At 47.8% G+C, this 14305-nt stretch overlaps 2 protein-coding genes across 2 annotated transcripts; one reads left to right on the forward strand and one right to left on the reverse strand.

Moving 5' to 3' along the window:
* Positions 1 to 2848: 2848 nt before the first annotated feature.
* On the forward strand, positions 2849 to 5115 carry LOC103681939 (ubiquitin D-like). The gene is given in 2 exon segments (XM_040644626.1): positions 2849 to 2875; positions 4126 to 5115. Coding segments are annotated over 2 exon segments (498 nt in total). The 3' UTR covers positions 4597 to 5115.
* Positions 5116 to 6297: 1182 nt separating this feature from the next.
* Positions 6298 to 9269, reverse strand: LOC121106034 (putative olfactory receptor 2I1). Its single transcript, XM_040644627.1, has 2 exons — positions 9259 to 9269; positions 6298 to 7264 (listed from the first exon to the last, which is right to left on the reverse strand). The coding sequence occupies exons 1-2, from the start codon at positions 9267 to 9269 to the stop codon at positions 6298 to 6300; spliced, it is 978 nt and encodes a 325-aa protein (XP_040500561.1).
* Positions 9270 to 14305: the final 5036 nt, after the last annotated feature.

Consider the following 14305-nt stretch of genomic DNA (forward strand, 5'->3'; position numbering starts at 1 on the left):
CTCCAATTGTCTCATGACAACGCAAAAGACTCCACCGCAAAATTGCTAGAACTCATACAGCAATTTAGCAACGTGGCAGGACACAGAATCAATGCACAGAAATCAGTTGCATTTTTACACATTAACAATATGACTGAAGAGGGAGAAATTAAGGAATCGATTCCACTTACAATTGCACCAAAAACCATAAGATTACTAGGAATAAACCCAACCAAAGAGGTAAGATATCTGTACTCTAGAAACTACAGAACACTTATGAAAGAAATGAAGAAGACACAAAGAAATGGAAAAGCATTCCATGTTCATGGTTGGAAGAATAAATATTGTTAAAATGTCTAGTCTACCCAGAATAATCTACAGATTCAATGCGATCCCTATCAAAATATCATTGACATTTTTCACAGAGCTGGATTAAATAAACCTAAAATTTGTACGGAAACAGAAAAGACCCCGAATAGTCAGGGGAATGCTGAAAAAGAAAACCAAAGCTGGGAGCATCACAATGCCTGACTTCGAGGTATATTACAAAGCTGTGATCTTCTTCTTTTTCTTCTTCTTCTTCTTGTTTTTAATTTATTTATTTGACACAGAGAGAGACAGCCAGCAAGAGAGGGAACACAGGCAGGGGGAGTGGGAGAGGAAGAAGCAGGCTCCCAGCAGAGGAGCCTGATGTGGGGCTCGATCCCAGGACTCTGGGATCACTCCCTGAGCTGAAGGCAGACACTTAACGTCTGAGCCACCCAGGTGCCCCAAATCTGTGATCATCAAGACAGCAGGGTACTGACACAAAAATGACACATAGATCAATGGAACAGAATAGAGAGCCCGGAAATGGACCCTCAACTCTATGCTCAACTGATCTTCAACAAATCAGGATAGAATATCCAATGGAAAAAAGACAGTCTCTTCAATAAATGGTGCTGGGAAAATTGGCCAGCCACATGCAGAAGAATGAAACTGGACCATTCTCTTACACCATACACAAAGATAAACTCAAAATGGATGAAAGACCTCAGTGTGAGACAGGAATCTATCAAAAGCCTAGAGGAGAACATAGGCCGTAACCTCTCTGACCTCAGCTAACAGCAACTTCTTGCAAGACACGTCTCTAAATGCAAGGGACAAAAGCAAAAATGAACTACTGGGACTTCATCAAGACAAAAAGCTTCTGCACAGCAAAGGAAACAGTCAACAAAACTAAAAGGCAACCTACAGAATGGGAGAAGATATTTGCAAATGACATATCAGGTAACGGGCTAGTATCCAAGATCTGTAGATAACTTCTCAAAGTCAACACCCAAAACCCAAACAATCAATTTAAGAAATGAGCCGAAAACATGAACAGACACTTCTTCAAAGAAGACATACAAATGGCCAACAGACACATGAAAAAATGCTTCACATCACTAGTCATCAGGGAAATGCAAACAAAACCACAATAAAATACCATCTTACACCTGTTAGAATTGCTAGAATTAACAAGACAGGGAGCAACAAATGTTGGTGCAGGTGTGGGGAGAGGGGAACCCTCTTACACTGTTGGTGGGAATGCAAGCTGGTGCAGCCACTCAGGAAAACACGTGGTGGTTCCTCAAGACATTAAAAATAGAGCCACCTTATGACCTAGCAATTGCTCTACTGGGTATTTACCCCAATGATACAGCTGTAGTGATCTGAAGGGGCACCTGCACCCCAATATTCATAGCAGCAATGTCCACAGTAGACAAACTGTGGAAGGAGCCAAGATGTCCTTCAAGAGATGAATGGATAAAGAAGATGTGATTCATATATACAATGGAATATTACTCAGCCATCAGAAAGTATGAATACCTACCATTTATCTCGACGTGGATGGAACTGGAGGGTATTACGCTGAGTGAAATATGTCAATTGGAGAAAGACAATTACATGATCTCACTGATATGTGGAATTTAAGAAACAAACAAACAGAGGATCATAGGGGAAGAGAGGGAAAAAAATAAGATAAAATCAGAGAGGAGACAAAAGAGAATCTTGCCTACAGGAAACAAACTGAGGGCTGCTGGAGGGGAGGTGGGTGGGGGATGGGGTAATTGGGTGATGGGTACAAAGGAGGGCATGTCATGTAATGAGCACAGGTTGTTATAAACACCTAATGAATCACTAAACACTACATCTGAAACTAATGATGCGATATATGTCAGTGAACTGAATTTAAATTAAAAAATAAAACTGGAAAAAATGAGAAGACCTTGCAGTTACAGTGTAAATAAGTAAAAAAAAAACCAAAAAAACAAAAAAACCCAAAAAAACCTCAGAAAACAAACATGTAAGGAGGTGAACAGACTTGCACAAGTTAGGTAGCAAGTGACATCCCAGGACTGGAACTCCCATCTCCTCTCAGAGCAGGCTGTGTATCCTGTGTGATCTCGACGCATGCCTCCCACTCTGCCCGGCTGGTGTGAACAGGCTGCTCACGGTCGCATCACTCCTCATGGACTCCTACATGCTCTCCTGGACCCCCTTGCTCTCAGGAAGGCCCCTGAGTGATGGCACGTGATGGGTTCCCGAAAGCAGCAGGGGAGGACTGGGAGTGGTGGGTGGCTAACCGGGGAAGCTCTCAACAGAGAAGCACCGTCCTATGTTTGGAAGAGGAGGGTGGATGGAATGCATGAGAGGAATGTGATCAGAGAGTGCTTTTTGTTTATTGACTCTGCCGTAGCGAAAGTGAGAGAAAATCATGACATCATGGGCGAACAAAGGGCGCAGGCAGAGTGGTTCAGGCAGGGGATTTCCAGCTCAGCTTGTACATAAGCTGGACGCCAGTCCTTTCCCTCTGCCTCCTGTGTCGGCTCCGGTGATTGCAGACATGGCATCCAGTGCTTCCTGCCTCCATGTAAGCTGGGGCTTGAACGTGGGGATGGGGAGAGGGAAAGCACTTCCAAGGCATGGGGAGAGATCTCAGGAGTCCGAGAGGGACAGAGCTCGGGGACGTGGGGGCAGAATGACTGGAAAGGCATCCTGCAGGGGATGACACAGGCTCTGGACCCACAGAAGCTGAAGGAAGTTTCTGGGAATAGATGCAGCTTGTTTGGCTCCTGAATGCTGTTGTGTGTCAGACCTGACCGGCCACTGTTAGGGAAGGATGGTGGGAAGTGGGAGTGGGCTTTGTGCTCACAGGGCTGGATTTGAAACTATGGAAATGTTGTCTGGAGCCCATTTTCCTTCTTCTGATTAGGGGTCCCGGGGCTCTTCAACTTCCTTCTCCTCCCAAAACTCATTTACTCTAAGCTGTTAATGACCTGGTACATGAGCCTATAGAGAGTAGGTGCTCTTCGTGGGCTGGCATCAGGCTGGTGCTCAGCACAGAGGGGCTTCGGTCCAGTGAGGAAATGTCTGTGATGTCCAGACTGGGAAGATGGGTTTGAATGGAGCAGGAGGGAGGTCCTGCCAGGCTTTCCAGTGACAGCACAGAGGTGAGCCTGCCCAGCTTCAGACTATGGAAGGAAGACTTAGATCTGTGCCTACCTTCTGTGAGTGAGGCCCTGATCTAGCTACAGGAGGAGATCGTGTTCTGCAATAGGTAGATATAAAAACACAGGAAGTCCAGGGGAACAAGTCACACCGACCACAGTGTCACTGAAACGTGTGAGTTCTTACAAGGCGATGGGACATTGAGAAGGAAACCAGGAGTACAGAGAACATGTGTCCTGGCCAGGGTTTCCATCTACAATAGTCATGGAGGGCAGTGCATGAGTGTCCCATGAGGCTGACAAGTCTTGATAATTCTCTTTGGGAGTGGATTTTAGCGTCCAGTATATAACGTTGGATGCTTTGTAACTGTATTTTGTTTCTGACATTTGGCAAACTTTATCTGGATATTTGCCTGCCGGCAAATAATGTGGGAAATCACTAAGGACATTGGGATGAATGAGAGGTATGGTTTTAAGGGAATAAGACTGATTTTCCTGTGTTAAAAGCTTGAAATTCCCAAAGAGAAGTTCCAAGAAAGGGAGAGACACAGCTTGTTGTAAAGGAGCTGGAGGACCAGGCAGGCAGGAGGGCGGGGCCGGGAAGGAGGGGACATGGTGTAAAAGATGGCAGGCAGGCACCTTGATTCAAGCTCTCTTGGTCTTCATTGTCCAGGTGAAAGTCTATTCTGAGGAGGGGACAGCAATGACCTTCACTGCTAACTTGGAGGACAGAGTGAAGAAGATCAGTGAACATGTCCGGGCTAAGACCAAGATTCCCGTGCAGGACCAGGTCCTTTTGCTGGGCTCCAAGACCCTAAAGCCCCAGAGGAAGCTGTCATCTTACGGCATTGACAAGCAGACGACCATCCACCTCACTCTGAAGGTGGTGGAGCCCAGTGACGAGGAGCTGCCCTTGGTTCTGGTGGAGTTATGCAATGAGGGGCAGAGGCACCTCCTTCAGGTGTGAAGGTCCAGCTCAGTGGCCCAGGTGAAACAGATGATAGAGACCAAGACCACTATCATGCCTGAGAAACAGACTGTGACTTGCAATGGCAAGAGGCTGGAAGATGGGAAGACCATGGCAGACTATGGCATCAGAGGGGGCAATTTACTCTTCCTGACAGCCCACTGCATTGGGGGCTGAGCCTTCCAGGGATGGGTGAGATCAGGAGCAAAAGTGCTTACTGTTGGCTCTTACTCCACCCACATGCCTTGATGATTTCCCAAATTAACGAGAAAGATAAACAGAAAAGGTTAAGGGTGAAGTAGGGAGGAAGACTGCAGAAAACTTTCTAACTCCATGATTTTTGGGTCTAACGTAATTGATTAGTGGCTGGATTGTGCATATTACTGAAAACAGAAAATAACATTTTAAGGCACAGTAGAGATAGCCTCAAGGCCAGCTTGCAATGAATTCCTTTCCTGGTTCCTTCTGATTTTTACAAAAATTCCTATTTCCTCTTCTGTTCAACAAGTTAGTTTTACACCGCGATCCATGTTCCCCTCATTTTTGTGTTTCCACCGTTATATTTCATCTGTAATATCACTCAAAATGTTGAATCAAATGGAATTTCTGCTTATAGAGAACAGAGAAATGATTTATATTGAAGTGAAGTAATTCTTCTGATATGATTACAATCTCATTAAAGAATTTAGAAAATCAGTTAAACTACCTTCTCTGTCCTTATTTAAAGTTGTTTGGTATGAAATGAATCCCGCCACAGTATACCATGTTATTCTCCATGCCCCACACTGAATTCAACGGTTATTTCTGGGGATGATGGTGAGCATGGAAAGATACCTCCCCTGAGGACTCAGAGATTTTGTTCTTCAGTTGGGGCTCCTTGGGGGAGGTGTGGTTTGGAGCAGTCTCTCTCCTGCCTGGGTTAGGGTCTAGTAGGTCTTCTCTGGGTTGGGGGCATCGTTTGGGTGAGGGCTTTGGGTTGGTCTCAGGGTTGACTCCCAAGGCTCTGCCCAGTTTCTGGCTGACAGAGCTTTTTCCTGTCTGCCTCCTGCTCCCCGCTCCCCCCCCTCCCGCCCTGTGTCTGCTCTTCTCTGGGGAACTTGGGTCCCTTCCTCCATCTTCCTCCCCTCACTCACTCCTCTGTCTCATGACTGGTCACGAACACATTTTCCTCACCGTCTAAGACATGTCTAGTCCCTTCTGTTCCTTAAACTTGCTCAAGAACCACCTTGTGCAGAAGAGATCCCTAGCTTAACCCCACCCAGCACAATCCCCACTTCGGGGGTTCCTTGTTACACTTTAGGGTCAAGTGCTCTTGGTGGGCGCTAGTGACCTGGTTAGGTGGGCATTAGGTTGCACTGATTTCCCGAGATGAGCAACTGTGGCTCCTTTTTTTGAATGGGGTCTCCTACAGGGTAGAGTCCATGATTTCGCTGTTAATTTGGGGGACTCCTGAAGCCGGACACCACGGGGTCTTCATGGTGTGTGCCATCAGATTGGGAGAGACTGAACGTTGACTCTCCTTTCATACAAGATCTTACCAGCGTCTGGACTCTTCAGGGGTGGTCACAGGACCCCCTGAGCATGGGGCAGTTCCTCTCCAAATCATGCCTTCTCTCTTCTCCAGCTTAAGAGAAAGCCGGAAGGCCACTTCCCCCTCCCTGAACCTGTGTCTATAGAGGATAGAAGGATTTGCCCTCCAGCACAGGAACATTTCCTCAGGGGAGGATGGGACCTCCCCAGCGACCTTGGACTGCCTGAGCACACATCTTGCAGATTCTCACAGGGAAATGGGCAGGCAGAAGGCTAACTGCCTTCCCAATGGACATTCCCATCCTTGGGCCCTGGGCTACACTTTCTTCCCTCTCCCACGCCCCCCACTCACCAGCCAGCCTGCCCTCTCCCCAGACTCCCCAGGAGCTTCCTGGCTGCCCCCTTCACTTCCTTGTTCCTGAGGGTGTAGATGAGCGGGTTGAGGGCCGGGGTGACCACCGTGTAGAAGAGCGAAACGAACTTGCCCCGCCCCTGGTCGTAATTGGTGGTGGGCTGTAGATGGGTGTAGATGGCCGAGCCATAGAAGAGGCAGACGACGGTCAGGTGGGACCCGCACGTGCCCACCGCTTTCCTGCGGCCGCCCCGGGACCGCATGCCCCAGATGGCACGGGCCACGGCGCCGTACGAGGCCAGGATGACGGAGGACGGCAGCAGCAGGATGACCACGCGCGCAATGAACATCTGGTGCTCGGTGGCGTCGCGGCCGCCACCACAGGACAGCTGCAGGAGCGCGGGCAGCTCGCAGATGAAGTGGTCCAGCAGGCGGGGTGTACACAGTGGCCGTGCGGCCAGCAGCGCCGTCTGCGCGGCCGAGTTGGCCAGGCCACCCAGCCACGAGGCGCAGGCCAGCGCGCGGCACCGGCGCGGGGAGGCGAGCTCCGCGTGGTGCAGCGGGTGGACCACCGCGGCCGCCCGGTCCAGTGCCATCACCGCCAACAACAGGGACTCCGCTGAGCCCAGCGCCAGCGAGGTGCACAGCTGGGCCAGGCAGCCCGCGCGCTGCAGCCACAGCTCCGCACCGCACAGGCTGGCCAGCAGCGCGGGAGCCACGCTCGTGGTGAAGCCCGCGTCCACCAGTGCCAGGTGGCACAGGAAGTAGTACATGGATGTGTGCAGGCGCGGGTCGCGCAGTGCCAGCAGCACGAGGGTCGAGTTGCCCGCCAGGGTCAGGAGATAGCAGAGCAGGACCAGGGTGAAGAGGGCGGGCTGCAGCGCGGGCCAGTCGGAGAAACCCAGCAGGAGGAAGCGCTCCTCGGTGCTGTGGTTGGCCTGCGGGAGGAAAGTCCCAGAGTGTCTGGAAGGGCGCAGAGTGAAAGGGTGACTTTATGCCCTGCAAGTGCAGGGGAGCCCGGGAGCTCGGGGCGCGGCTGGTGGGGAACTGGATGGGAGGGAGGGGCGCACGGGAGCGTGGGGGAGGGGATGCCAGCACCCCTTCCTATCTCATTTAGAGACCTGTGCCCTGGCTTTGGGAAGCTAGCCCTCCCTTAGTGCAGCTTAGCTAATGTATGCAGCCGACTCTTTGGGGGAGAAAGAATCTCCACTTTGAAGAAGAACGAACTTAGACCCGGAAAGGGGAGATTGCCCCAGGTCACAGCTAGTGCGTGGCCCTGTGGGAGTCCAGGTCAGACTTGTCTCCTTTCCAGATCAGTGCTTTTTCAGCTGCTTCCTGGGTTCTGATTGTACTCCTAGGGGCCAGAGTAGAAATCTGATCTTCCTCCCACAGAACAGTCCTTCAGATATTTGAAGAGGGATTTCCCCCTGAGCCTCCCTCCCCTTCTCCCACAGGGCGTCATGCGGAAGAGTAAGTGTGACCCCCTAGGCTTGGCGGAAGCAGCACTTGGTAGACCAGATCCATCACCTTGTTTGTTTCAGGGGCTCTACTGCCGTGAATACAACCGTTAGCTGCTGACTGCTGAGTGCTACCCTGTGGGGAATCTCTCTTCTAGGGTGCCACGAATGTCCGTGCCCCTCCTGCTTCTCCCTCGGGTGACGGTCGTGATCTACGGGCCTTGGAACCCAGAGTCATCTGGCAGAACACTGCGCTAGAAGCCAGGAGCCCTGGGTCCCACCCAGCATAACTGCCTGTGGCCAGTGGGATTACTTGGTACGGAGAAGTCACGGCATTTCCCTTTGCCTCAGTGTTTCCGTGCCTAAGAGGAGGAGTCTGAACGAGACGATCTCCAGGGCTCCTGGCTTATCCCCCAGCTCTAACTGCAAAAAAATATTTGTCAATTGAATGAAAGGAGAGCCCGACACAGAAGCCTTTTAACCCTGAAGAGTGATGTCGAGTCCTGTTTCCTAATGTACAGAAACCATATGGTTGATGGGATCACCGAACGTTACAGCACAATCTTGCTACTGCACGTTTCCTGGCCGGTATCAGGAAATAGATAGACTTTGTATTCACTCTTCCGAGTTCGAAAATCATAATTTTTCAGGAAAAAAACTCGTTTCCCCCCCTAGAACACCGTGCTTATATGGTTCAGCTTCTGCTCATTAGGCAGAACAGGTGTTCACGGTGTGACTGCGAGCAAGGGTTGGGGCGTCAGGCTGCCTGAGTGCCTGTCTTGGCGCTGCCGTTTCCCAGCTGACAACCCCGGACACGTGGCTTACGCTCTCTGGGGCTCAGTTTCCTCGCTTGGAAGTAGAAGTGGGTAAGCGGGTTAAGCACGTAAAGCTCTTAGAACGGCGCCTGGCACAGAGCAGCTGGTTAGGAAATGCTCACTCTTTTCGTCCGTATTTCCCATGACAGGACGGGTTTGCAGAGAGCTCTTACAGCGGCAGAGCCAGCGTCTGAGTTTATGTCTCTTTTCATGTATTAACTCTGGTCTTTATTCACCGGAAAGTGAGGCAACACTATTTCAGGAGTAAGACAGACGGGTAGTTGAGGTTAAATAACCTGTCCAAGGCCACACTGTTTATAAATGCTTATCAGGATTTCAACCCCAATCTCACTGATTCCAAGAACCTCGCTTCATCTGTATGGACGTGCATTGAAGCCGGGTCTACCTGCGAGAGGCTGTGGAGGACACACGTACGTACGAATCCTGACCTTGCTCTCTAGGTAATTGTGGAGTGTGGGCTCGTCCTGGAATGAATACAGGCACGAGCCGACGTTCAGGCCGGTGGCCCGATGGTGCTAGAGATGTTGTTCTAGAAAGCCCAATTTTCTAATTCTGTGGTCACGTAGACACACACCGTGCAGCCAGCCAAGCCCCGAACAGTTGCCCTCCAAACACGCCGAACCCTGAAAACAGGCACACGGTAATGAAATCACACACACCACACCTGTACTCCATGGACACACGCACCCCACACACTTACGGAGATACCCATGTGCCCGTAATTCCCCTGCAGCATCCAGAAGGCAAATCTGTTGTAAAAAATAATCCAGGATGTGTCCCCAAACCTCGTGTGCTACTCTAGAATGTGCCCGTCCTCCGCAAGACCGTTGTCCTACCTTCATGTCCGAGTCTCTGGCCCTGATACTCAGCCCTTCAGATTCCAGATGATCAGTTGGTCTGTTGTTTCTACTCTGGGTTCTCGGAGTTTGGAATGCAGTGGGACGGATGAAAGACAGAGCTAATGGCGTGACTGTTGATCTCGAGCATGGGTGCCCGAGGTCAGAGCCAGGTCCTTCAGGAGCAGGACATGGGGTGGGAGCCCCCTCGCTTGTCGGCAGAGGAAGGAATACAACGCCTTTGGGAAGGAAGCCAGCCACGTCTCGAGAAGCATCGAGGTTCGGGCAGAGGTGGCTGGGTCTGTTCCCCAAGAGCCCGGCACCAGGGTGTAGGCAGCGCTTGAGTCTCGGGGGCAGCAGGTCCGCAGTCGCTGCTGCCGGCCGCGGAAGTAGCCTTCCTGACTGCAAAGGGCACAGCAGCTGTAGAGCAGAGACGCTGATGAGCTGCTCGCTGCAGAGGGAGCAGGGGAATCAACTTTCCCTGTTATTGAAAGGAAACGATGGGGCCCTGGGGAACCCACGTGCCACCCCCATAATTAGCACCCGTGTTGGGTTGTCCAGAGCAGAGTCCCCCGGGGCAAGGAGGGGAACATTCTGGAGGGAAAGGCCCTTGAGGGTGGTGTGTCCCTGGCAGCGTGGAGGCCGGAGGCAGCACCGGGCTTCCTCCCCATCACTTGTACTCCCAGCACTTAAGTGGTTTAGGGTTTCGTTCTGGGAATAAGGGACCTCGAGCAGCTGGATAACCTCAGTGGCTCTAGGGTCAGTTTGAAAACGGGGAGACAGTCCTTGTCTGTGGGAGAGGTTTGAGCTCTGGCAACATCATCCTCAGTTCTGAATGACCCTCTTGTCATCGGCCTTCGCCACCAGCCCTTCTTGAGGCTGTCACTGCCTTTGCTTTGTCCCGGCTCGGTCCCTCTCCCAGGACTGTCTGTCCTAATTCTTAAAAAAAAAAAAAAAGAAAGAAACTTATTTTTTTTTATTATTTGCATCCACTTTTATTTATTTCTTTTTAATTTAAATCCAATTAGCCAATATATAGTACACCATAATTTCCAGAAGTAGAGTTCAATAATTCATCAGTTGGGTAACACCATATGGTCATCGCATCACATGCCCATCACACAGTTTCCCCATTCCCAGCCACCTCTCAACCAGCAACCCTCACTTTGTTTCCTAGAGTTAAGGGTCTCTCATGAGTCGTCTCCCTAACTGATTCCCCCCTTCAGTTTCCCATCCTTCTCCTAATGTCCTTCATGCTAGTCCTTATGTTCCATAAGTGAGTGAAACCCTGTGATAGTCTTTCTCTGCTTGACTTATTTCACTTAGCTTAATCCCCTCCAGTTCCATCCATATCCGTGCAGATAAGTGGGTATTCATCCTCTCTGATGGCTGAGTAATATTCCATTGTATATATGGACCACATCTTCTTTATCCATTGATCTGTTGAAGGACTTATTGGCTCCTTCCACAGTTTGGCTACTGTGGACATTGCTGCTATGAACATAGGGGTGCATGTGCCCCTTCTTTTCACTACATCTGTATCTTTGGGGTAAATACCTAGTAGTGCAATTGCTGGGTCATAGTGTAGCTCTTTCTTTAATGTCTTGAGTAAACTCCATACTGTTTTCAGCAGTGGCTGTACCAGCTTGCATTCCCACCAAGAGGGGAAGAGGGTTCCCTTTTCTCCACATCCTCTCCAACATTTGTTGTTGCCTGTCTTGTTAATTTTTGCCATTCTAACTGGTGCAAGGTTGTATCTCGATGTGGTTTTGATTTGTATTTCACTGGTGGCTAGTGATGTTGAGCATTTGTTCATGTGTCTGTTGGCCATTTGTATGTCTTCTCTGGAGAAATGTCTGTTCATGTCTTGTGCCCACTTCTTGACTGGATTCTTTGTCTTTTTGGGTTTTGACTTTGAGACATTATCTATAGATCTTGGATACTAGCCCGTTACCTGATATGTCAGTTGCAAATATCTTCTCCCGTTCTGTAGGTTGCCTTTTAGCTTTGTTGACTGTTTCCTTTGCTGTGCAGAAGCTTTTTGTCTTGATGAAGTCCCAATAGTTCATTTTTGCTTTTGTTTCCTTTGCCTTTGAAGATGTGTCTTGCAAGAAGTTGCTGCAGCTGAGGTCAGAGATGTTACTGCCTATGTTCACTCTAGAATTTTGATGGGCTCCTGTCTCACACTGAGGTCTTTCATCCATTTTGAGTTTATCTTTGTGTATGGTGTGAGAGAATGGTCCAGTTTCATTCTTCTGCATGTGGCTGGCCAATTTTCCCAGCACCATTTATTGAAGAGACTGTCTTTTTTCCATTGGATATTCTTTCCTGCTTTGTCGAATATTAGTTGACCACAGAGTTGAGGGTCCATTTCTGGGCTCTCTATTCTGTTCCACTGATCTATGTGTCTGTTTTTGTGCCAGTACCATGCTGTCTTGATGATCACAGCTTTGTAATATAGCTTGAAATCAGGCATTGTGATGCCCCCAGCTTTGGTTTTCTTTTCCAACATTTCTCTGGCTATTCAGGTTTTTTTCTGGTTCCATACAAACTTTAGAATTATTTATTCCAACGCTTTGAAATATGTTGCTGATATTTTGGTAGGGATTGCATTGAATGTTTAGATTGCTCTGGGCAGCATAGACATTTTCAGAATGTTTATTCTTCCAATCCATGAGCATGGAATGTTTTTCCATCTCTTTGTGTCTCTCTCAATTTCTTTCATAACTGTTCTGTAGTGTTTAGAGTATAGATCCTTTGCCCCTTAGTTAGGTTTATTCCTAGTATCTTATGGATTTTGGTGCAATTGTCAATGGGATCCATTCCTTATTTTCTCTTTCTTCAGTCTCCTTGTTAGTGTGTAGAAATGTAACTGATTACCGTGCATTGATTTTGTGTCCTGCCACGTTGCTGAATTGTGGTATGAGTTCTAGTAATTTTGGAGTGGTGTCTTCTGGGTTTTCCACATAAAATATCTGTGAGGAGAGAGCATTGGACTTGTTTTTGCCAACTTGAATGCCTTTTATTTCTTTTGTTGTCTGGTCCAGTGTGTCATTCAAAGCCCTTTTTCCTTGTTGATCTGCTCCTTAGATGATCTGTCCTTAGCTGTGAGTGGGGTGTTGATATCCTATTATTCTATTATTATCAATGTGTTTCTTCACTTTGGTTTTTAATTGGTTGATATAATTTGCTGCTCCCAAGTTAAGAGACAAATATTTATAATAGATCTTGTCTTTGTTTTTTTTTTAATTTTTTATTATGTTAGTCACTACATGGTACATCATTAGTTTTTTATGTAGTGTTCCATGATTCATTGTTTGCTCCATGCAATACGTGCCCTCCTTAATACCCATCACAGGGCTAACCCAACCCCCCACTGCGCTCCCCCCTGAAACCCTCAGTTTGCATCCCAGAGTCCACAGTCTCTCGTGGTTCATTCCCCCTTCTGTTTACCCCCCCTTCATTTTCCCCTTCCTTCTTCTACTGATCTCCCTGCTATTCCTTATGTTCCACAAATGAGTGAAACCATATGATCATTGAATGATTTTGAACATTTTTTCCTGTCTGTTAGCCATTTGTATGTCTTCATTGGAAAAGTGTCTGTTCATATCTTCTGCCCATTTTTTGATTTGATTATTTGTTTCACATGTATTGAATTTGAGAAGATCTTTGTAGATCTTGGTTACCAGTCTTTTATCTGTAGTTTCATTTGCAAATATCTTCTCTAGCTATTGTGGACAAGGCTGCTATGAACATTGGGGTGCATATGGCTTTTCTTTTCACTACGTTGTGTCTTTGGGGTAAATACCCAGTACTGCAATTGCGGGGTCATGGTGTAGCTCTATTTTTAACTTTTTGAGGGACCTCCACACTGTTTTCCAAAGTGGCTGTACCTAGCAAGATCCTAGGTAATAGGATCCAATGGTACATTAAAAGGATTATCCATCATGACCAAGTGGGATTCATCCCTGGGATGCAAGGGTGGTTCAACATTCACAAATTGATCAGTGTGATAGATCATATCATCAAGAAAAGAGTCAAGAACCATATGATCCTCTCAATTGATGCAGAAAAAGCATTTGACAAAATACAGCATCATTTCCTGATTAAAACCCTTCAGAGTGTAGGGATAGAGGGTACATTCCTCAATTTCATAAAAACCATCTATGAAAAGCCTACAGCAAATATCATTCTCAGTGGGGAAAAGCTGAAAGCCTTTCCCTTAAGATCACGAACATGACAAGGATGCCCACTCTCGCCATTATTATTCAACATAGTACTAGAAGTCCTTGCAACAGCAATCAGACACCAAAAAGGGATAAAAGGTATCCAAATCGGCAAAGAAGAAGTCAAACTGTCTCTCTTCGCAGATGACATGATACTCTACATGGAAAACCCAAGAGACTCCACTCCCAAACTACTAGAACTTATAGAGCAATTCAGTAATGTGGCGGGATACAAAACCAGTGCTCAGAAATCAGTTGCATTTCTATACACGAACAATGAGACTGAAGAAAGAGAAATTAGGGAATCCATTCCATTTACAATAGCACCAAAAATCATATGTTATCTTGGGATTAACTTAACCAGAGACGTAAAGGATCTATATTCTAGAAATTACAAATTACTCTTGAAAGACATTGAAGAAGACACAAAAAGATGGAAAAATATTCCATGCTCATGGATCAGAAGAATAAACATAGTTAAAATGTCCATGCTACCCAGAGCAATCTACACTTTCAAAGTCATCCCAATCAAAATACCAATGACATTTTTCAAAGAACTGGAACAAACAGCCCTTACATTTGTGTGGAACCAGGAAAGGCCCTGAATCACCAAGGAATTGTTGAAAAGGAAAAACAAAGCTGGGGGCAT

This window comes from Ursus maritimus, unplaced genomic scaffold (assembly GCF_017311325.1).
Source record: "Ursus maritimus isolate PB19 unplaced genomic scaffold, ASM1731132v1 scaffold_30, whole genome shotgun sequence".
NCBI classification, from domain to species: Eukaryota; Metazoa; Chordata; class Mammalia; order Carnivora; family Ursidae; genus Ursus; species Ursus maritimus.